The sequence below is a fragment of the Rana temporaria genome, chromosome 4, assembly GCF_905171775.1.
Source record: "Rana temporaria chromosome 4, aRanTem1.1, whole genome shotgun sequence".
NCBI lineage: Eukaryota > Metazoa > Chordata > Amphibia > Anura > Ranidae > Rana > Rana temporaria.
Genome location: NC_053492.1, coordinates 88,558,022 through 88,582,802, shown reverse-complemented (window position 1 = coordinate 88,582,802; position 24,781 = coordinate 88,558,022). Strand labels below are relative to the sequence as shown.

The following is a 24,781-nucleotide window of genomic DNA, read 5'->3' as shown; positions in this document are numbered from 1 at the left end:
AAATCTACTGGTTATCCATAATTGATATCTGTATACCCGTTTCATTGTACTTTATTTTTTTCCCCTTTTTTCAGGAATGCTAGGAAAGATTATATTACTGCAAAGTACATTGAGAAACGATATGCAAGGAAGAAATATGTTGACAATGCATCCAAACTACACGGTCTGTGTGACGCCGTCAAAACCAGAGACATATATGCACTTGTGCAACTGCACGCTGATGGTGTGGACCTTACAGAAACCATTCCACTAGCTAATGGCCATGTAAGTTCACAGACCTTTCATTGTATGCAACTGTGATGCACTGATATATTCTGCATCAGTTTATCAGTCCCTACAAGTCTAATGCCGCGTACACACGATCATTTTTCGGCATGAAAAAAAAAGTTTTTAAAAAATGTCATTCAAAATGATCGTGTGTGGGCTTCACATCATTTTTCGGGTTCTGAAAAACGACAACATTTTTTTTCGAACATGCTGCATTTTTTAACGACGTTTTAAACGATTTCGTTTTTCGGGTTGTAAAAAATGATCGTGTGTGGGCTAAAACGACGTTAAAAACCCGCGCATGCTCAGAAGCAAGTTATGAGACGGGAGAGCTCGTTCTGGTAAAACTACCGTTCATAACGGAGTAAGCACATTTATCATGCTGTAACAGACAGAAAAGCGCAAATCGTCTTTTACTAACACGGAATCAGCTAAAGCAGCCCCAAGAGTGGCGTCATCCGCAGTCACCACGATTTGCTAGAGCATTTTTTTTAAATGATGGTGTGTGGGCAATGTCGTTTTTTAATGATGAAGTTGGAAAAACATAGTTTTTTTCGACATGCCGAAAAACTTCGTTTTTTTTTTTCATGCCGAAAAATGATCGTGTGTACGCGGCATAATGTCCCCAACACATCCAAATATGGAATGTATAGTGCAGAACTATTTTACGAGTTGTTGGTGATGTATCACTTTTTGGACTACAGTGCATATAAAGTCTACACACCCCTGGTAAAATGCTAGGTTTCTGTGATGTAAAAAAAAAAAGAGACCAAGATAAATAATTTCAGAACTTTTTTAACCTTTAATGTGACCCATAAACAGTACAACTCAATTGCAAAACAAACAAATATTTTAGGGGGGTGGAGTAAAACAAAAAACAACTAAAATAATGTGGTTGCATAAGTGTGCACACCCTCTTATAACTGGGGGTGTGTTCAGAATTAAGCAATTGCATTCAAACTCATGTTAAATAGGTACACTTGGATATATAAGACTAATAATACAAGAATGTAAGCTAATGGAGAAAGCCTGGAGTTGGGATTTACCAAAATACATAGAGATATTTGCATCAGTCCCTTCCTCTGAAGCGGCTCACAGGGTTGTGTTTCTGCAGTAGTCTGTCACATTATAAACCCTATAGATTTTTGAAATTTTGAGTCCATCATGGCATTCTAATTCTTGACCAGGGCTCTGAAAAAGCTAACCACTTGGCCACCATGTTACCACTTCATGAGAAAATGAGCAGAAAATCTGTATTCTAGGTTGTGGTGTTGAGTTTGAATATTGATTGATTGAATGATGTCAGGGAACATCTACCATTGACATTGCAAAAGATTTGATATAGAAGATCCACTTTGTGTTCTATTCTACAAAATTGACCAGACTGCACACAATCACTGTCTAATATAGGTGGTCATTGAACAGATAGCATTGGATGCCTGTCTGGATAAAGATGGCTGATTGTGGTTTTATTTTCTAGGAACATGGGGAGACGGCCCTTCATCTAGCTGTTAGATCTGTAGACCGCACTTCCCTGCACATAGTTGATTTCTTAATGCAGAACTGGTAAGTATAATCCAGCTGTGGTATTACATTAGAATTACAGCATCACTGCAATACAAGACTTTCAGTTTAACTACAGCAATAATGACTTTAAGTAGATGATAGGCAGATTAGATCTGGGTGAATGAGGTTGAATATTTGCAGTCGTTGGAGCACATATCAAGTATCACCTGTTGGGTATTGCTGCTTCCAATAGGTACTGTGCAAGCAGGATGCAAGGGTTGGATAGTCACAGCTGCAGAGAGGGCTCATTCACATTATGCGCACAGCAACGTGTTGCCATATGGTCTTGTTTAATAGACGGAGTGGGACCACTCAGGGCAATGTACAAAGCATGCGACTTCCAAGATTTTTCCAAATGCAACACAGTAGTCAGATCTAATCTAGACAAAATTTTTGTTCGTCCATTTAATTGGCTGCAAAATGTGGGGCAATATGCCTGATGAGAATGAGCCCAAAGATGCAGGGCACAGGTGTCAAACACAAGGCCCGCGGGCCGGATTTGGCCCTACAAGCCATTTCATGTGGCCCTCACACCTCATACAGCTAGAGGAGAGCTCCAGCCCTCCTCTGGTTCTCCTCCAGACCCTTACTTTCTGCTTTTAAGCAATGCATTCAGCTACTTCCCAGCAGTAGCATAAAGAAAGGGGGTGCACTGTGATGTAAGGGAGAGTGGGGGACTCCACTTCTAATGGTGAGGTGGCTATCGATATCTAATGTAAGGGGAGGAGATGAGCTGGACATCTAATCTTACAGATACAACCGGCCCTTTGGAGGGCAATCATAATTCTGATGCGGCCCACAATGAAATTGAGTTTGACACCCTTGATGTAGGGGATGTGTTTTGCTTTGCACCCCTGTCCATTTTATTTTGGCTTTCAGAGGGGAAGCGTCCCTCCATGGAAATACGGGACACCCATTTAAACACACCTATATCTGAGATTTGTTTCGGCTTCTGGGTTACAGGCTTCTACCCAGGCCATCTAAAAGTTTTCTAGATTTGAGTCTGTTTTAAGTATGCCATTGTTTAAATCTTCTTTCAGCTATGTCCATTGTATTCTAAAAGTGAGTAGAGCAATGCTGAAAATCTTTGAGACTTTACCAGTGCCCTCAGGGAAATCCAAAGAATATTTTTACAATAAAATTACACTTTATTAGCTGACCTCTTAAAATGGCAAAGAAAGCCTCACCTACATGAAAACATTTGTATCAATATTATATATATATATATATATAATGTGATGATTGGGGTATCAAAAACTGCGCCCGACTGATAACCCACTACTGCGCCAAATGGAAAGAAGTTACAGCGCCTAGCTGCTGCTTAAATTAAATAGTATGTGAAATAAAGGAATATATTATGTACATCAAGTGCCAATATAAAACCACAGCGCTGTGAGAATAAATCAATATTCAAATCTAAATATATATACACAGGTGTACAATGTGATATCACAATTATAAGTGAATAAACTTATAAACTTGTAAACATGCAAATAAGTGAAAAAAAGTTTGTGATGCTACAAAAAACGTGACGTATTCAAAAGGAAAGTTCATGTGACTTCAAAAATAGTTGATCCACTCTTCCAGGACTTCCACCACACCTCAGTGTTCAGTGCTCCAATCCCCCCTCACAGTGGACACTCACCACAATCATATGCCTCCCACTCTCGTGTTTGGCTAACGAGCTTGTAATAAGAGTATTTCCAGGGTGTCACCAATATAAATCCCAGTGTTAATTCCAAGAAGTTTCCAAAATGATAATGCAAAACAAGAGAAAAATGCAAAATAGTGTAAAAACGTAAGACCAGTTTATTAAAACACTCAAATGAACCTTCAAAAGTTGCACTCACAAATCAAAATCACAAAAACAGCTTTGTGTGATAGCAGATCACTGCACACTTCAAACTCCTTAACTGTAGATAATAGTGGTCACGGCGGACCCTCGATTAACCGGATGATCTCACCGCAATCCTTGGCACAGCACACCACCTCAAATAATAACTCCTTCACTCGATAGTACAAAACAGCTGAAAGATGGCTGCAAACAATCCTAGATGTAACTTCCTGTGTAAGCTGCAGACCCCGTCAATGCTCTCTGACTTTCCTTTTGAATACGTCACGTTTTTTGTAGCATCACGAACTTTTTTTCACTTATTTGCATGTTTACAAGTTTATAAGTTTATTCACTTATAATTGTGATATCACATTGTACACCTGTGTATATATTTAGATTTGAATATTGATTTATTCTCACAGCGCTGTGGTTTTATATTGGCACTTGATGTACATAATATATTCCTTTATTTCATATATATATATATATATATATATATATATATATATATATATATATAAATTAGGGTTGTACCGATACTAGTATCCATGTTGATGCCGAGCATTTGCACGAGTACTTGCGCTCCGATGCCTAATCCGATACCTGGGCAGCCAGGGCATGATCCGTGCGCCGGTGGGGGGCGTTGCAAGCACCAATCTCCCTGTATAGATTTCAATAAAGCAGCGGACAGACTTTTTTTTTATAGCTTGTTTATGGTTTTATTGTGTCTTAAAATTGTGACTGCTTCTAAACATGACTTTTTTTCTCTTCCAAGTGGTAATTTGGACAAACAGACTGTGAAAGGCAGCACTGCTCTTCATTATTGCTGCTTAACTGACAACGCTGAGTGCCTTAAATTACTACTGAGAGGCAAGGCTTCCATAGAGATTGGTAAGTCCCATCATCTACTGGAGCGGATATATAAACACTGGCGCAAAGAAATTCTTAGGATAGGTTCCGAACATAATCATAAAGAGGAAGCTTGTTTAGTTTACCGTGGGCAGCTGTTTGTTTTCTTTATCTCAATTTTTTTATGTCAGCCCCAAACACTTTTAGGCATCTTTCATGTTCTTCCATTGGCTTTTATGTTGTGCTTTTCCATAATAATTTAAATTATCAGGCAGAATTATTGTACTGCTTTATAGTTTAATACAGAGCTGAATATCCATTTTATCTTCGGTATTGCATTATTTTTCAGTTGAAAAGGGGAAAGGTGATTGCTTTCATTAGATGGTATAAATAGGGGAACCCCACTGCATAAGTATATTTTCTGTGTTTCAGCCAATGAAGCAGGAGAAACGTCCCTAGATATTGCTAAGCGACTAAAGCACACACAGTGTGAGGAGTTGGTAAGTCTTGATCTTTTTTCATTCGCATAATACATCACCTATTTTTCCACATCTCTTTGTATTAAAGCATCTAAAAACATCAGCTGCTAAGCTGACACTCCTTGTTGAGAGAGTCCCCAGTATGTAAATAAGCTCTTTGGCACCTTCTCAGACCTGAGATATTCACTTTGGGCAGACTGACCTCTCAATTTCTGTTAAGTCTCACCCATGCATAATCTATTTCTTTTCAGTTGTTTAAACTTTAGGAAAACTGATGACCAGGCTTTCTCTATATGTATATTTAGTGCATGCATTTTCTTTTTCTCTTGCATCCTAATTTTCATATTGTGCCCCTTTTAACCAGTTGATGCAAGCTCTGACTGGGAGGTTCAATGCCCATGTCCACGTGGAATATGAATGGAGGCTGCATCATGTGGACCTGGATGAGAGTGATGATGATGTGGATGATAAAATTCAGGTTGGTTTTATTTTAGAATAAATCTATTTTAGTCTTTAGATATGCTATATGGAGTCTTGAAGCAGTGTCTGACACTTCCAGAATCATGTACCTGTTTCACACCAATACCCTGGGTTGCACACAAAAGGCTGGCTATGTTTGAATTGTTTTTTTTTTTGGATCGGCCAGCGGGCTAATTGTAAAAAAAAAAAATAACGGATTCCTCCTCCATCCTAATAAGCAAAGTGGAAACTCTTCCTCTGTAAGGCCGGGTTCACACTTGTCCGACAAACGCTCCGACATTGGGAGCTCATGTCGCATGACGTGTGAAAATCAATGTTTCCCTATGAGAGCCGTCTTAACTGGTCCGACTTTGAAAATGCTCCCTGTACTACTATGGTTCGACATTGATCCTACTTCAGCCCAATGAATATCATTGAAGTCGGACCAAAGTAGGAGCCTTGTCCTTACCATCCGACTTTTGACATCCGACATTGTGATTACAGCAGCAGTAAAAGGAATTCATCTCACACTGGGATTGTTTTGATTGGTCAAAGAACAAGTCAGACTATCACAAAGTCGGATCAAAGTAGTATCCTGTTCATGAAAGTCGGATGGATGTAGGACCGATGTCGCAGAGCAAAGTAGAATATAAGTCGTACTGCTGTCGTGTAGTATAGTGTGAACCCAGCCTCAGAATATACTGATCAGTGCTACAGATGATTGACTGCAGGTGCTTATCAAATGAAAGTCCCTCCAACAGTCTGATTCGGACAGATCATAACATTAACTTCTGTCCCTCCTGAACCGGATGCATTTTAATCCCTCTATGGCCAGCTTTGTTCCTTTCATGTCGCCATTGTACAGGTTCTGTAGTTTAAATGCAGGAATTGTGCTGACTATAATAATATGAACCCATAGGACCTGAATAATTAGATATATCAGTAATTAAGGGAGAAGCTGGCATCTCTGAGCATAAATTGGTCATGACCTGGTGGTAAAACTTGTTCACGCTATAAATAAGAATACCGATCATTGTGCACCTTGTTCTTTTCACTCTAATGCCGCATACACACGATCGTTTTCCATGACGAGAAAATTGAAATTTTTTAATTTGGTCATTAAAAACAATTGTGTGTAGGCTCCAGAAAATTGTTCCCAACGTGAAAAATGGGCATTAAAAATGTAGAACATGCTTTAATTTTTCGCCTCGTTTTTCACGTCATGAAAAACGATCATGTGTAGGCTTTAACGACGGCAAAAAAATGCGCATGCTCAGAAGTTATGAGACGTTCTGGTAAAACTAGCGTTTGTAATGGAGATAGCACATTCGTCACGCTGTAATAGACTGAAAAGCATGAAGACTGAAAAGCGCGAATCATCTCTTATCAAAGTTTAACTAACACGAAATCAGCAAAAGCAGCCCAAAGGGTGGCGCCATCAGAATGGAACTTCCCCTTTATAGTGCCGTTGTACGTGTTGTCTGTCACTGCGCTTTGCTCAAGCATTTTTTTATTTACGATCGTGTGTATGCAAGGCAAGCTTGTGGAGAAAAACTACGTTTTTTTTTTTAGGACATTAAAAACGGTCGTTTGTACGTGGCATCTGACCCCATAGACACTATTAGAATTCCTGTAGATTTTTGTCTTCAGATTTACCAAAACCATGTAGTGCAAGGGCTGGCCTGATTGCATACAATTTGAAACTCTTAAGATTTGACCTCATATTATATGGCTTTGGTAAATCTGAAGACACTCTGCAGAAAATGTAATGGTGTGTATGGGGCCCTAGGTTTTTGTTCTATGATAAGGTGTGTGTATATATATATATATATATAATCAACTGAGCCAACACATTTTTACATGCTGCCTGTTATTAAAAGATCCAAGCTATATGCCATTATTTCAGTGCTTAGATCATCGCCACATGCCTATCTTTAGTCCCAAAAGGCACACTAAAGTGTTTCCCAGGTAACGGCCATTGACCTTGGAAGTCAAACATTTCACATATACATGTGTATGAGTCGGAGAGCCCACCGATCCATTTCTTATGTTTGGTCAGGATACAAACATAAGAACAGTATTCCAACCAATTAGAATTGGCTCTGCTGAAATCAAACCAGTACAGGATGGATTGGTTGCTGTGTTTAGAAACTATCACTTAAAATGGAACTACACTTCATTTGACTGTCACAAACCAAAAATTATACTAAATTCATTTGTAATATTCAAAGCAAGCTCCCCCATCCATCCACGTATTATTTTTTTGAGAAATGACTTTGAAAATCTCCCGCCTAGCATTTACACATGTGGCCATCTTGAGTAAGGGCAGATTATTCATGCACCTTTTACTTCCTGGTATTCACTTGCCCTTAGCTCAGGCATGCAAGCAGGAGAGGGTGAGCTTAGCTGTAAAAGCTTCCCTACTGAAGACTCCTGGGCTGTATGTCATCATTTGACTAAGCATGGAAACCAGGAAGTAACTAAAGAAATGTGAAAAAAAAAGTTTAAAACAAGCTAATATGATATAATTGTCTATCTATTTACTATTGCTTGCAGCATGAGGATTCAAAATTGTCAATGTCGATTAAGAGAGTGAAGTGCTGCTTTTAAAAATAAAAACTTTTGTATTAAATAAGGTTGATGGTGGCAAACCTTTTTGTAAATACCAGCCCCATTCTTTTGTAATGTTTCCTACTTGTCTAATATTCTAAATTACCAATGAAAGCAAAAGTGGAAAAAGATTGTGTGAAATGCACTTCATCTGTGCTGTTTTCTCCAATTAATTTTGTGTTATCTGTTATTGTGCAGCAGCCAAGTCCTAACCGCCGGGAGGACAGGCCAGTCAGCTTTTACCAGATTGGAGCAAATGCAGGACAGCCTTGCGTTGCCTCTTTAGCTAGAGATGCAGCCAACGTCGCTAAAGACAAGCAAAGAAATTTTCTTCCCAGTCTCATTCAGAATGACACCTATGGAGCAGTGCTCAATAACATTACACCGCCAAGCTCTGCTGGGCCAGCACCAGCACCTCCTCTGCCACCAAGGAACATCGGCAAAGGTAGGAAAACCAAACAAAATGTTGGCAAGTTCAGCTTGTTATCGTATAATAGGATAACCTTTCAAATGTTTTGTTGAAACCCTGACAATTCCTTTTTTTTTTTGCTATTTTGGGAAACTCTGCACATCTAAAACAAAATGTATATATTGGCTGACCACCTGTTAAAAGTGGTATTTGTCTTGCTGTTTCTGGCTTCGCTACTCTAAAATACTGACCCGGCTTAAACATGCAGATCAGACAAGTTAGAGTGAGGTCACCCCTGATGTACATACTACTTCTGGGTCAGTGTCTAAGAAATTTCTGAAGCCATTAGATCAGCATGACAGCTAGCATTTTTAAGATAATTCAGGCTCCACAATTCCTAAGTATGAGGTTCCTTGAAGTCACCAGTACCGAAAAGAAATACCTGGAAATTGTGTAATGTTCTGTCTAGGGTTCCTCAAATTTAAAGATAAAGCAAACATGCTGGTCACAGTATAGTCCTGCAGTCTTCATGCTTTCCCACTATGAATGCCGTTGATGGTCAGTAGAATGTGATGCAATCCTATTTCCTGGCATTTTAAGCTTTATTTATTAATACAGTTTAAAGAACAGTGGTGTGGGCCTAAATCAAGGAACCAATATGAATTGTTTGACAATTAAATGAGCAATTCTATAATAATAATTAAATACCACCTACCCTGTTTTTGTTATAATGATGAAAGGGAAGACGCAGGGCACAAAGTAATCAGAACAATGCTGGTTTACTAGCCATTCCCAAAAGTCCAATTCCTTTAACGGGACAAAATATAGAATAAAGCCAAGTTTACATATGTGGCTAAATTGCCACACTTCTGAAAAGCAATGCGTGTCTAGTTAAATTCTAAAGGCATTTACGATGATAAAGCAATATGATGCCTGCTTTCTGCTTGTTTTGACTTGACTTTAGGCCACTATCGACTGCATTGCACGCAGTTGCGGCAAGTCCCAGTTTGCTTGAATGGGTAAAACGAACGAGACAGGGATATATTTTGCCATTGGCTCAACGCAAACACCTTAAACACGGCATGTGAACACCCTTGTATGCTGTCTTTCGGAGATGGTTGAAGGGGGCACGGCAAATGTAGCTTAACTGCGTGTTTTAACGACTCCCCAACAGCAAGTCTAAACAAGCCCTTAGGTGATACGTTTTGCTGGTAAATGAAGATTACAGTTGCAAGCTCTAAAGACTGATGGTCTATTTATCAGACTAGGTATAATGGGGTAAATTTCCATTAAGCATTTATCATTCCCCCACTCAAATGGCTTACCTGAAATGTATTACTTTAAATGCAGTTACTATTGATCACAATAAAGACTTCCTTCTCTTTCATTGAGGGATGCAGAAATTCAAAGACTGTTGGGTTATACTGCTGCTTACAGGAAGATTCAGATATTTGCAAACCCCCAAAAAATTGTGGCCAGCCCTGTATGGGCCTTTTGGCCTCCAGGTTCAACAAAAAACTGGAGTTTTTCTTTAGGTACTATGAATTTTCTGTTAGAAGCAGTGCATGCTGTGCTGGCTCAGAAGGTTTAGTAAAGCCTTCACTTTCCTTCCCTGTAACTCATTCTATGCGCCACAAGATCAAGATGGAGGCAATTTGGGTGATTTTTTATAGTTTTGGACTGGCCCAGGCAGATGTGGTACTCCAACTTGATCAGGCTTTTAGCAGATGTTCTGTGGACTCTTTCAGATCATCTATATCTTCTGTCCCAAGGCACTGGTTTATCACCCTACGTTGCAGTCATGGGGCCAGATCCACAGTCAGCAGCGTAAATGTAGGTGGGCGTAGCGTATCGTAGTTACGCTACGCCGCCGCAACTTAGAGAGGCAAGTGCTGTATTCACAAAGCACTTGCGTCTAAAGTTAAGCGGCGTATCGTAAATGTGCCGGCTTAAGCGCGCCTTAATCAAATGAGGAACAGGGGGGTGTGTTTTATGTAAACTAAGCATGACCCCACGTAAATGACGCTTTTTTCGAACGGCGCATGCTCAGTATCACGTCAAATTTTCAAATTAAATTACGCCCGCTTAATGCCTAGACGACGTGAACGTAAATTAAGGAAAGCCCTATTGGCGAACGTTTTACGTAAACGACGGAAAATTTGACGCTGTTCCGACGTCCATACTTAACATTGCATACGCCTCACTATAGCAGGGGTAACTTTACGCCGGTCCGACGCCTTACGCAAACGACGCATATATATACGCCGGGCGCACGTACGTTCCTGAATCGGCGTATGTACCTAATTTGCATTTTCTACGCGTAAATCTACGGAAGTGCCACCTAGGGGCCAGCGTAAATATGCAAGTAAGAGACTTGCGTCAGTCGTATCTAAGCAAAAATCCGGCGTATATTGCTTTCTGGATACAGAAAAAAGATACGCCGGCGCATCCTAGAAGTTACGCGGCATATCAATAGATACGCAGACGTAACCTCTTTGTGGATCTGGCCCATGGAGTTTACGATGGCTCTTGAAACCCAGGTTCTGTCGGACAGAGGATTCCTGCAATGCTAAGGGCTAGGAAGTCTACATCTACAACGTCTGCCATTCCACATTGAAGGAATTTTGCCTTTAGTACCAGCAAGGATCAGATCTAAGCATTTGTGATCTTGTTCTAAATACTGCTAGCTTCCCATTCATGTAAGACATTTACGGTACACAGGATGTCTATCATTTGGCTCCTGTGCATTCCACAGTGACTTTTTGGGATCCGAGTTTGGTTTTGTAAGCCTTCAAAAACCGCCTTTGAATTTATTAGAAATATTCCCATTTTCACTCTCACCCTCCTGCCAGGTGGGTATCTGACCTGATGGCTCAGAACCGTTTCTGGCCTTGCACAATGAAAAGGTGGTTTGGAATCCTACAACATCCTTTCTACTTAAGTTCGTATCAACCTTTCACCTCAACCAAGACATTGTTCTTCCTTCCCTCTGTCCATATGTAGTTCATTAGAAGGAGAAGTCCCTCCATTGCCTGTATTTAGTTTGTGCTATGCGTGTCTACGTCATCCACCATTTCTCAGTAGCTCAGGCACTTATGGTCCTAAGGATTATGTTTCTTCCTTTCCTGTCAAGGTGCACTCTACTAGCTCTGTGAGTGCTTCTTGGGCTTTTCAGCATCAGGCTGCCGTTTTCCAGATTTGAAAGGTAGTCATCTGGTCTTTTGCTCCCAACATTTTTCAAGTATGACCAGGTGGATGTTCAGGCCTCCTCCTTTTATCAACTTTGGGCATATGATGCATCAGATGGCTCTTTAAGCTGCAGGCAGGCCCTAGTTTTGTTGCTCTTGCTCCTCAATCAGTTGGACTCTTTTGGACTTCCAGCAATCTGAATTCCTACGTCCCTCAGGATGAAAAAGGAAATGGGATTTTTATTTTTCTACTTTATGTAAAAAACAAAAAATCCCATACCACATTACTTGATGCTATGTAGGATGGAAGGCATCTTTTTTTCTAAATGGAGATCTTTTTTAACACCCAGTTCAGGCAGCATGCTGTAGATTTTCTGTTGGAGTATGACGTTTGGATACAGTACTCCTTAAGGTTTTTATTTCATTTTAAATAGAGAATGGTGAGTTGAACACTGTCAGGTTTTTATTGCTGCGTATTTTCCCATTAAGGAGAATTGTTCTCTTTATTTGCCTGTGTGACCATGGTCACCAGGTCACCAGGTCATCAGGACTGAAAGTAAGGGCTAATTCAAAATTTTAAGTTGTCACTAGAACAGACGTGGGGACATCTTAAAGGGCAGCACCTATTTTGGTGACCGCTTTCTATAAGAGGATTTTCCCTAATTTCAAAGAGATTTCCTGTTATGTCGACAGAAGAAAACTCGCAGGGGTTGTAACCCTACCCTACTTTATGCATTTATTGAAAAACTAAAATGTTCCTAGTGGAATATAAAAATGAAATCGCCAATAGGAAGATGTTTGAGGATCAAGTTGAACTTTTTATAGTTAAATGAGCCTATAACTCCAGCTGTCTTGATGTACTGCTCATATTTGCATGTCAATTTCACTTAAGGAAACATGCTTATACATTTTTTTGAGTGAGTTCCCCCAGTTTCACCATTATTAAGCAGGATTAGTCTAAAAATAAAAAGGGATTTTTTTTTTTTTTTGGATAGAGTAAGTAAGGAGTAAAGCCCTGACCGTTTTATTTTTTGCTTTTGGTGTACCATTGGGGAAATTTCCCTTTACTTCCTCTCCCAGAGACACAACAGGAAATCTCCCTTCTTAGAAAGTTGTATCTGGAACTGTTGTTGCCATTGGAAGATTTCCCCTTACCTTGTGTTTTGGGGACAACGCAAAAATGTTGTATTTCACCCAACTTTAATTCTGTGACAATAGTCATCAGGACAAAGAGAGTAGTGAATCTCCCCTCTAATCCTTCTTAATGCCATCCAAAACTTAAAGGGTCACTAAAGGAATTTTTTTTTTTAGCTTATTGCAGTACTGGTTTCATGTCCTCATTGTTTGTTTTTGCTTTGAAGTAGCTGTAATTCTGCGGTGATCTCCACACTTCCTGGTTGCCTGTTTCCTTATAACCATGGTACTGGGAGCTTCTCACGGTGGTCTAAGCTGTGTGTCTAAAACTCCTCAGAACCAATCAGATTCATTTTAAAAACAAAACGCTGCCCTGGATTTGTTTGTTTTTGTTCTGTGAGTCTTCCCGACTCACCTCTCACCCGGAACTTCATGTGTGTACCTTTAAAACCGAAAGTGAAACTAGAGGCACATTATATGATAGATTAAATTCAATTTTTAATCATTTTTAAAAGGAATCCGTTAACTGTTATGTCTATATACCCTGTAAACAGTCATTTCAGCCAAAAAATTTTTTTCCTTTAGTGACCCTTTAAAAAATGATGTTCAATGATACTATAGGTAACTAAATAATATGAATCTTCATATTTGGTTCTTAAGTCATTTTCTAGTTTTAGGACTCATGTTTTCATAATTTTTCATACAATGGGAGTTTGATAAAGTTTATAGATTTGATTACTGCAAGCTATTTACTAAGTGAAGCTGCAGTGTTGTGTTCCTGTGCAATGTGCATTCATACAACTTTTATGTATTACCGTATAGTATTTCTGAAAATAATACTATATAATGTACGCTACTTTTAGATATTGAACGACGGCATGTGTTGTGTGTGTGATCAATGGAAATCTTTCCTCCTATCCTCTTTATTTTTGTCACTTCTAGTTCAGTCGACTTTTTTTGGCAGTAGTATACACAGCGCCCATTCAAATGCCCTGGCCTGGAAATCCCATGCGATAGGACATGAGAGTGGCAGCAGACAGCGGTCCTCATCTGACCCTCCAGCTATCCACCCTCCTGTGCCACCAATGCGTGTAACATCTACTGCCACAAGTACGTGTCCTCCTGTCATCCACCCATCAGCACCATTGCAGTGCACTGTGTTACAGTCACTACTACTAGATGACCCTTCACTTCATCCTACTGTCGTATTTTGTTGTGTCTAACCCCGTTTCGTCTCTGTGCTGCCAACTGTAATACATGCATGTCAACTGTACATTAGAAAATAAGGAGCAGCAGAAGCCAGACAGTCATCAAGTGATGTCAGGTTATAGGGTAACTAAGGCCTGGGTTCTGCTGTCAAGTAGTGGGCTTTGTTGATGAAGTCTGAATTTCTAACTGTTTTTACCTCATTGCAGCTAATCAGATTCTATCTTTTAACTTCCATGGTGGCTCAGAATTTTCATTGTGGTTTATTATTGTGTTCAACCACTCTTGTGATTTATACACATTGTATAGCCAGAGAGGGACACCACAAGTCAGAGACTGTAGCCCGCTTCAGAAATTAAAACATATATGAACATACGTTTCTACCTCCAGAAATGTCAGTTCTACACTTTTTCCTACATTTCTGAGGAAGCTGTAAAGTTTTTTTTTTTTTTTTTTGCCCTTTACACAAGACACAAGACCTGAAGGAAGAGATGGCAATGAAACAAAATCAACTGGCTCCTAGCTTCATAATGAACATGAAGCAGTTAGCTAGTTGGGTGCCTTCAGACATGAGTGAAGTGGGTTCCTTCAGACATGAGTGAAGTGGGTGCCAGATTTGTGGCCAATCCAATGGTTAGCTCTATAATGTTTCAAGTACTGTACAAATGTGCATGTTTGGGTGAACAGGTTCCCATAGAGAGGTAAGAGAAAGGTCTACAGACATTAACATTATTCCACAGTCAATGTTTCTGGAAACCTCTGTACTACTATTAAGTCTGCATTTTCCCTTTATGGTATGGAAGGCCTGATGGAAAGATGCATCAATTAAACTATATGAAAAAGGCCTTCAAGACTGTAGACTGATAACAGACATCATAGCTCCAGCTTAAAACTACATGTCCCATAATGTCCATTCGGATAATATCTAGAAGGTATGCAGGGATACAGAATAGTATGCTGGAATATGTAGTTTAACAGCTTACGCTATACTGGTTGACCGAAAATGATTATCCTTCCAGTGGTTAGGAACTCCCTTAGATGTTCTTCCTCACCCTTGAATTTAGCATATTTCTAACTAAAGACTGAATGTGTAGAACCTTGGTGTAATGTTGTGTACTGATAACACATTTGCCCTTTTAACCTGCTATGTGGTGCCTCCCTTCTGTTTTGTGTACTGTGCACACCTACCGTTGTGTGTTGATTTAAAGAATGTCCACTGTGCATGAGTGTGTTTATGTATATACCACTGGTGCTGTCTATTTATTGGGTTTTATTGATTTGCTTTCATTTCAGATCCCCCACCAATTCCTGTAGCAAAAACAGCCAGCGTCATTGAAGCACTGAACCAGCACTCCAAACAGAGCCAGCCACCTCCTGTTCCGCAGAACAAACCAGTCCCACCACAGCCTCCCAACAGACCGGCACAGAAAAAGCCAGTTCCAGGGTAAGTCTATGGAGAGGGAGTTGAGCATGTGCTATTGATAACAACCCTGTATAAGGTCTCACTTATAGGCAGTGTTTCTGAGAGAAAAAAATAAGTTCATTGTTCATGCAACACGGTTCCTTTTTTACTTTCCATACTGCCTTGGGAGACTAAAAGGAAGAATCTTCAGATATTTCTAGATTTCTGTGCACATCATTGCTGCCTTGTTTAGTCAATATGCGCTATGTACAGATTGCAGGTTTGAGAGGTGTGCTACGTACAGAGTGCAGATTTAAGAGGTGTTCTACGTACCAAGTGCAGGGCTGAGGGGTGCGCTGCGTACCAGGTGCAGGTTTAAGAGGTGTGCTATGTACCGAGTGTAGGGTTGAGGGGTGCGCTATGTAATGAGTGCAGAGCTGAGTACAACTTGCTCGCCCCCCACCAGAAGCCTACATGGATAAAAAGGAGCTACTGCTGCAGAGCAGGCAGGATCCTCCTCTCCTCCTGCTCCCCCTTCTTGCAAGGCACCTTGATGTGCATGCGCAGTGTGGCCACAGGCTCACCTCCTCTCGCCAGACCCGAACTGCCCCCCACCCAAGCTGGTCTGCCTCCCCACCAAGCTGATTTGAATACAAGTCTGTGAGAGTGCAAAACCCACTTCTACTGGCGAGTCAACTATTAAAGTATTAAAAGTCGGACAGACTTGTTAGGGCGACTTGATCTTTTTCTGCTGTCTTTGTTTCATGTTATGTGTTTGTAAAATCAGCCTCTTTTTCAGTATGTAGATAGTGTTAATTCACGTGATAAGGTGAAACATATACCTATGCACCCACAGCAATAATCCAAACTACATTGATAAGGAGCAGGCACCAAAAGATACCAGTGCCTTTAAACTCTCAGGGGAGTCCACAAACCTGACCACACACTTCATGTACTGCTACTTCTTTGACTTTGGAGCTAAGCAGTGCTGCCAACTGTGAGGCCCCGTACACACGACAGAGGAACTCGACGTGCTTGGCACGTCGAGTTCCTCGTCGAGTTTTGGGATGAAGCCGCCGAGGAGCTCGGCGGGCCGGCTTCTCCCATAGAAGAACGAGGACAACGAGAAAATAGAGAACATGTTCTCTATTTTCTCGTCGAGTTCCTCGGCGGCTCCATCGAGCCAAAACTGTACAGACGACAGAGATTCTCGGCAGAATCCGGGTTTTGACCGAGTTTCTCGGTGAATTCTGCCGAGAATCTCTGTCGTGTGTACGAGGCCTCAAACCATCAAAGATTAGAGCTTCCATCACCATTGTTTTTGGCCTTTGAATGATTGTTAGGAGGCTAGTATGCATGTAGGAATTCTATATTGTATACAGTTATTTTTGTTTTAATTTATTTCTAGGGAAAATAAGTTAATGCTTGCTTATCCCTCCACTTTTATGTTATTTTTTTACACATTTTTTTTGTGCCTTCAAAATAAAAAATGTGCTTGCGATATTTATGTTTGGTAATTTATTCTATTTCCAGAGGAGAAAAACCTGCTCCACTAAGAAGCAAGACCCAGCCTGTGGCACCCCCTGCCTTACCTCCTACTGGTGAGTTTCCATTTTTACTTCCATCTGCACAGGGCTGACACCAGGAGGACAGCGCCACCTGCTGATTAACAGTTATAGCTTTTTTTTTCCCCCCCTTTTAAAGCGGGGGTTTACCCAAAAAACAAATTTTTAACATTAGATTGAGGCTAATTGTGGGGAGCACAATCGGGTGTTTTTTTTTTTTAAATCAATGCAGTACATACCGTTTTAGAGATAGATGTTCTCCGCGGCTTACGGGTATGATCTGCGGGACTGGGCGTTCCTATTTGATTGACAGGCTTCCAACCGTCGCATACAGCGCGTCACGAGTTGCCGAAAGTAGCCGAACGTCGGTGCGCAGGCGCCGTATAGAGCCGCACCGACGTTCGGCTTCTTTCGGCAACTCGTGACGCGCTGTATGCGACGGTCGGAAGCCTGTCAATCAAATAGGAATGCCAAGTCCCGAAGAGCATACCCGGAAGCCGCGGAGAACATCTATCTCTAAAACGGTATGTACTGCATTGATTTAAAAAAAAAACACCCGATTGTGCTTCCCACAATTAGCCTCAATCTAATGTTAAAAAAAAAAAATTTGGGTGGACCCCCGCTTTAATTAGTTTGAAGGGTCAGCAATAGTTTTTGTCTGGCTGTTCTAACTGGCCTGTTTAATTTTCAAACAGATCATAGTTTATATAATCATATTTACCTACCATATTAGTGTAAATATATATTATACTGTGTGTATATATAATATATATATTTAAAATTATAATATAATGGCTGTGTATATAGATAGATACAGTAGATATGTTTAGAGTATAGATTTTAATACAAAAATGTATTAATAAGATACTGGTATGTCTTTTTGACAGCTGGAGATGATGCCCCTTCTCCGCCCCCAGGACCTAAACCAGGTGCTATATTACCCTTGCAACCTCCTGCCCCAATGCCCAGGAAGTCTCAGCTGGTGAGTGTTTATACTGCCCCAATATGCAGCCTATAATACAAAAGCAGGTGCTTATATTTTCTGTTGATAGGAATGGCAGTTAATAATATTTTCCCTGAGCAAAGTCTGTTTTTTCTTTATTTCTTTTTGATTTGTTATTTTTCTTCAGCATTGCTGTAATATGAAAAACCCAAATAAAATGTATTTAAAAAAAAGCAACCAAAGTATATACCGTTAGCATTGCATTTAATTATTATGCCATCGCATATACGACAGGTAAGCTATGAGAAGATGGCCTGTTGTATGTTCTCAAACCTTGATCGTTTCAATAAATTATATATTTGACTTAAATGTCAAAGGCTGGTGACCAGGTATGATTGTTTATTCATTAAAATCCAGTATAGCAACAAAACGCCTACACATTTCACCTTACGGAGCCTTAGGCCCCGTACACACCATAGAATCTATCCGCAGATAAATCCCATCGAATGGGTTTCAGCGGATAGATTCTATGGTGTGTACACTCCGGCGGATATTTATCCGCGGATCTTTCCGAATTCCAGCAGATAAATATTTGTCGACATGCACAGAATATCTATCCGCTGGAATCGGATCCCACGGATGGATCCGCTGGTCTGTACAGTTGTACTCACCGAATCCATCCGTCCGAAGGGATCCCCCGCATGCGTCGTAATGATTTGACGCATGCGTGGAATTCCTTATATGACAGCGTCGCGCACGTCACCGCGTCATAATCGCGGCGACGGCGCGACACGTCATCGCCAGAGGATTTCGGCGCGGATTTCAATGCGATGGTGTGTACACGCCATCGCATAGAAATCTGCTGAAATCCTCGAGAGGATTTATCCGCGGATACGGTCCGCTGGACCGTATCCGCGGATAAATCCTCTCGTGTGTATGGGGCCTTAATCATGCAGTCGGGCGATTTGGCTTTTGACATTCACGGTCTGTAGGATGAAACAGTATTTCGGGAGAGCAACAGAATACAGAAAAATAGCCATTATTAGGGCTCCATAAGGCGAAACGTTTAGGAATTTGGTGCTATACTTACAAAAAATTGGCTGATTAGATCTGGTTCCCAGGCTTTGACATTTCTGTCCTCTTCTGTAAATTGAAGTCTGAATTATTGCTTCCGGTTTTTACTGTTATGGTCATCTTTTTTTATTTAACACCTCTCGTCCCTGTGACCGTTAGTTTTTGTCCATTGTTGCTGTTTCTGTGAAAGTGCTCACACCCCAAGCGGGTTTATAAAAATACACACGACATTCACCATCTGTTAGCGTGAGAGAAGATTACATAATAATAAGCACTGTGTGGCCTGTGTAGACATACCTCAGTTGACCCATCTTAGGAGAATGACTCCCCTACAGTAGGTTGGCTTTTCCAGCTAATCATAGTTGCCTGAGAAAGGTTAGCATGCATGCGCAGTTGATACAAGGGTACGTATTTATACACCTGTTCTTTTACTAGCCAGCTATTTCATCCACATATTGTGTCTGTGGGCTACATTCTATAAAGGAGAGTTGTTCAGGGCTGGCAGCTCATGGTCCTTAGGTGTAGTTACTAATCACTGTAATATCATGGCCTATGTACTCAATGAAATTTAATGCTATTTTACGGTGCAGCTACTGCTTTTGTAGTGTCTGCTTCAAGGCTGTATGTGAGTAAGATGTGCAACAACTTGAAAAAAGTGACAGAAATGTTCCATTGCTCTTTCCTTGTTAACTTGGCAAGTCAGAACCAAAGGCTTTGATGACTGTGTAAAATATGTTGACTTACAGACAAAACCAAAGATCAAAAAAGGGAAAGCAGTATACAACTGCATGGCAGACAATCCAGATGAGCTGACCTTCGTAGAGGGGGAGATCATTGTGGTAGATGGAGAAGAGGACCAGGAGTGGTGGGTGAGTAGACTCTCTTCTGGGCTCAGAGTGGACAATATAAAGTGACTATTATTACAGAAATATAGAGGCTGCTTATGCTTGCTTCCTTCCGAATATGCTTGTGGCTTGGCTGTACTTTGTATCAATGCTTTTTGAATCACAGACCCAAAAGACCAGTGATGCAGATGCGTGTCAGAATTCCTATGTTTTCTATATTTGTTCCATGCCAGTAAATCTGTAAGCATTGATAAAAAAAATTATCAGTCTGATAACCAGACAGTGGCTGTGTTCATAATTCTCTCATGACGAGCATGAAGGCAGCATTGTCAGCTAAAATTGCTGGTTTTAAAACATGCCCATTAAGTTCTATGGCTGCTGGAGCTTGAATAATAAGATCACATTTTCAGGTCAGCAATAGTTGCTTTATATAGTCCATGCTTTATTTTTGCCCTGCAGATGTTAAAAAATGTATAGGAAGAGGTCTCCTTCAGAAAATTCTACATTTATTCCAGAGATGCAGGCAGCCATTGCTTCAAGAGTAAGGCTGGCCATACACGGTTCGAATCTCGGCCTGTTCCTGCTGAACCAGCCGAGATTGTAAAATGTTAATGGACAGGCTGAATGTACAAAGTTGATCAACTTGGGTACAACCAGCCTAACGAATTCTCTTGCGATTATCGTTATCGCTAGTGATAATCATGGTCTTCTCCCACCGGGGACTGCTTTCCCCGCCAGGAGAAGACAATGGCCCGCCAGGGGGAATTTCCACATCAACAGTGAATTTCTTTCCTGCAACCCTGTGTATGGCCCACCCTAATGCGGTTGTATACTCGCTGTCTTTTTTTTTTTTAAACCTGAAAAGCAAAAGCCATAATCAGCTAGTATGCACCGCATACTAGCTGTTTATGAAATACTTACCTGGAAACGAGGTGAGAGGAACTTACCTGGTCCACGCCGAGGGAAATGTCATCTTTCCTCGGCGTGTCTTCCTGGTATCGCCGCTCCAGCGCTGTGATTGGCTGGAGCGGCGATGTCGTCACTCCCGCGCATGTGCGCGGGAGACTTCTCTCCGGCAAGGTCCGGCGGCTGCCGGCCCTTTAGCCGAGGATCCCCCCTGCTCATGCGTCGCTGCAGTCAGCGGCGCATTGCGGGGGGAATATCTCCTAAACCTTACAGGTTTTGGAGATGAGGCTTACCTGTAGGTATAAAGAATATCTAAGGCTTACCTGTAGGTTAAAGTGGTAGTACAGCGTTTACTACCACTTTAAGCTTGGCCCAATCATTGTTTGGCCCAAAAGTACTATAATGTAATGGCCAGGTTTGTTGACCAATAGGGATGCCACAAAATGTATATTGGGTTCTAATTTCTGTCGCCTGCATCTCTGTATCATCTGGACTTGCAGTTTTCACTGAATTGGATCGATGATGTATCTTTCACCACATGGTCAGTTTGAAATGGTCAGGTTTACTTTAAATGGGCCTAAAACCTAATCTACATCTAACCTAGTTTACCCTTAACCTCCAGCCCCCCCTCCTTCAGACAGAGCCCCTGATTGGCTAGCTGTCCCTGAAAAACCCACTATGTCATAGATCATATGATGTAGTGTTCATTTGCTGGCAGCTGGAAGGAGTTCCTGACATGTAAGTATTATACAGCATTTTCTTTTCTTTTTCTAAAGCTGTCCAAACGCTGCATGCATGTAACGTTGGTGAAATGTTTACAAGTGTGCAGCGTTTATGCAGCCCATTGATTGCTAGGACACAGACAGCTCTGGCTGTCTAATGTCCTTGGTTGTTAGGACACAGGTGGCCATTCAAGGCCGACATGTAAATATCAAGTGTAATCAGTGGTTCATATTTACATATTGTCTAGGGGCAGCTAATAGGCTACATTAGATCTGTATGCTGACACACATGGAAATGTTAATTTACATGCATATAGTGTTAAAGCGGGGGTTCACCCTATGAACCCAAAAAAAAAAATTTTTTTTTTCTTCTACCATAAAATCAGGCATTGTAGCGCGAGCTACAGTATGCCTGTCCCGATTTTTTTTATCCCCGTACTCACCGTGTACTCGTACATCGAAGATACCGACTCCCCTCGGGGAATGGGCGTGCCTATGGAGACGGAGGATGATTGACGGCCGGCTCTGGCGCGTCACGCTTCTCCGGAAATAGCCGAAATAGTCTTGGCTCTTCACGGCGCCTGCGCATAGCCTGTGCACAGGCGCCGTGAAGAGCCGAGACCTACTCCGGCTGTCTTCGGGGAGAGTGACGTGCCAGGGCCGGCCGTCAATCATCCTCCCTCTCCATAGGCACGCCCATTCCCCGCGGGAGCCGAAATCTATAATGTACGAGTACACAGTGAGTACGGGGGTAAAAAAATCGGGACAGGCATACTGTAGCTCGCGCTACAATGCCTGTCTCGATGGTAAAATCGTGTCACTGAGGGTGAACCACCGCTTTAAATATGGCATCGGACACTTTGGGGTTGATTTACTAAAACTGGAGAGTGCAAAATCTGGTGCAGCTCTGCATAGAAACCAATCGGCTTCTAACTTCAGCTTGTTCAATTAAAGGATAAGTTCACCTTTGGTAACATGTTCCCAGTGCTGCAGCCGCTGTTCGATTTCCCCCCTCCCCTTCTTCCATGAAGCCCACACATTTGTGATTCAGCGCTCCATGCATGAATGAACTAAATGTCCCGACATCCTTTGCGACTGTCAGCTTTTATGTGAACTTATCTTTTAAGCTTTGGAAAAACAACAACCTGGAAACTGATTGGTTTCTATGCAGAGCTGTACCCGATTTTGCACTCTCCAGTTTTAGTAAATCCACCCTTGTATGTCCAATTTTATTTTTTTCAAGCTGGTGAACTCAGTGGTACAAGAAGCTGCCCATACACTCAAGCACTGTCCAATGATGCCTGCCTCTGTTATCCAGGGTCTTTTCTGGGGTGATTGAAGCTGGTCATCGTTCAACTCCATACAAATGAACCAAAAACATAATGGGTTTCCCCCTGTGGGCACGTCATCAGGATGCCCTGGACCCACAAGAGGATGCTGCAGAGAATGCATTGTCTGCAACATTCAGGACTATTGAACAAGGAAGAGGCCTCATGATGTAATGGACTGGAACAAAGACACCTGGGGGAAAACGTTATGCATACAGGGGCAGATCCACAGAGATCTGCACCCGCGCAGCGTGTCAGAGATACGCTACACCGCCGTACCTTACCTGGCTTTAAATCGAATCCATAAAGATTTTGCGCCGTAAGTTACAGCGGCGTAGTGTATCTCAAGCGGCGTAACGGCGCGGAATTCAAATGCGGCGAGTAGGGGGCGTGTTTCATTTAAATGAAGCATGTCCCGGCGCCGAACGAACTGCGCATGCTCTGTTCCTAAATTTCCCGCCGTGCATTGCGCTAAATGACGTCGCAAGGACGTCATTGTTTTGACGTGGATGTAAATTACGTCCATCCCGATTCACGGACGACTTACGCAAACGAAAAAAAAAAATTCAAATTAAATGCGGGAACGACGGCCATACTTAACATAGCTGGTGTACCTATAGGCCACGAAATAGCAGCTTTAACTATACGCCGGAAAAAGCCGAACGGAAACGACATAAAAGAATGCGACGGCCGCTCGTACGTTCGTGGATCGTCGGAAATAGCTAATTTGCATACTCGACACGGAAAACTACGTGAACGCCACCCAGCGGACGCCAAAGAATTGCATCTTAGATCCGAAGACGTACGCCTGTCAGATCTAACCCAGATGCCGTCGTATCTTGGTTTGAGGATTCAAAACAGAGATACGACGCGGGTAATTTGAAAGTACGCCGGCGTATCAGTAGATACGCCGGCGTACTCGCTCTGTGGATCTGCCCCACAGTCTTTTAAAAAATAATAAAATAAAAAAAAAACACTTTAAATCAATGTCTGGAATTACGGTAGTTTTTAGCCACCCATGTTACTTCATCTAGTAGGATTGTATTGTTTGGCACAGACTTATTTTATATCTAAATTTACTTCACAGATTGGACATATAGATGGCGAGCCATCACGACGAGGTGCATTTCCTGTGTCCTTTGTACACTTCTTTGTAGAATAAGCCATCCGGGACTACGAGGACCTATGTCTGAGTCCAGCTGAGCAGAGGACCTCCAGCGCCATAGAGAATATTGAAGCGCTAGAGCCACGTTCCATGACTGGCAGCTGATCTCTTACCTCTGTTCATTACCTTTCCACACTCCTGCTGTCAGAGGTACAGAGGAGAGGCTTTTGCCGAGACTCCCACTTCAGTGTATATTTATTGTTCCTGTACGGAAGTTTGTTGCCAATCGGATGTAGATATTCTTGTTGAACTCTAGAGATTTCTGCAGTCTTAAACTCCCAGGATCTTTTATATGACCCTGACTTTCTATGATTAATGGTTTAGTAATGGTGTCTCTGTCCATAGATCCCACTCCTTGTTAAAGAGGAATTTAAATACATTGCAGGGCAATGCACTATAGACTCATCTGCAGCTAATGGGTTAACAACTCTTAGGGGAAAAAATGTTTTTCTATATAATAACTTTACTTTTTTATGGAACTAATCGTTTAGCTCTGTGTGATTTGCTAAAAAAATAACCAGACAAATCGAATAAACCTTTATGCTGCCTACTTTGAATTTGGAGTGATCATTTTAGATTTTCGAGTCATTTCTTGTATTAACATATAGAAAAGAAAACAACCAGCGCAATACATCCAATAACCCTCTTTAAGCTGCTGAACACCAAGGGTCAAATATTCAAATCCCATTAAGTATAATGTAAATAGACAGTGCAGTGCTAATATTAATAAGTCCATATATCAAAACACCAATATGTGGTGTCTTCAGTGGTGCCGGATAACATTCATGCAGGTGACTCTGTGGGTAAACCATCAATAGAAAAAATGTCCT

At 41.4% G+C, this 24,781-nt stretch overlaps 1 protein-coding gene across 5 annotated transcripts in view; it reads left to right on the top strand.

The window, feature by feature from the left end:
- Window positions 1-24,504, top strand: part of ASAP2 (ArfGAP with SH3 domain, ankyrin repeat and PH domain 2) — a 344,117-nt gene extending 319,613 nt beyond the window's left edge. For 3 of the 5 annotated variants that reach the window (XM_040348639.1, XM_040348637.1, XM_040348638.1), the window contains 12 exons: window positions 75-264; window positions 1,748-1,833; window positions 4,443-4,558; window positions 4,949-5,016; window positions 5,360-5,473; window positions 8,263-8,509; window positions 13,738-13,905; window positions 15,295-15,445; window positions 16,937-17,004; window positions 17,856-17,950; window positions 19,732-19,854; window positions 23,874-24,504. In XM_040348639.1, the coding sequence (XP_040204573.1) occupies window positions 75-264; window positions 1,748-1,833; window positions 4,443-4,558; window positions 4,949-5,016; window positions 5,360-5,473; window positions 8,263-8,509; window positions 13,738-13,905; window positions 15,295-15,445; window positions 16,937-17,004; window positions 17,856-17,950; window positions 19,732-19,854; window positions 23,874-23,948 (1,501 nt within the window). In that variant the 3' untranslated portion in view covers window positions 23,949-24,504. The remainder of the gene's footprint in view (window positions 1-74; window positions 265-1,747; window positions 1,834-4,442; window positions 4,559-4,948; window positions 5,017-5,359; window positions 5,474-8,262; window positions 8,510-13,737; window positions 13,906-15,294; window positions 15,446-16,936; window positions 17,005-17,855; window positions 17,951-19,731; window positions 19,855-23,873) is intronic. The other 2 variants (XM_040348641.1, XM_040348640.1) reach the window with 1 other exon arrangement.
- Window positions 24,505-24,781: the final 277 nt, after the last annotated feature.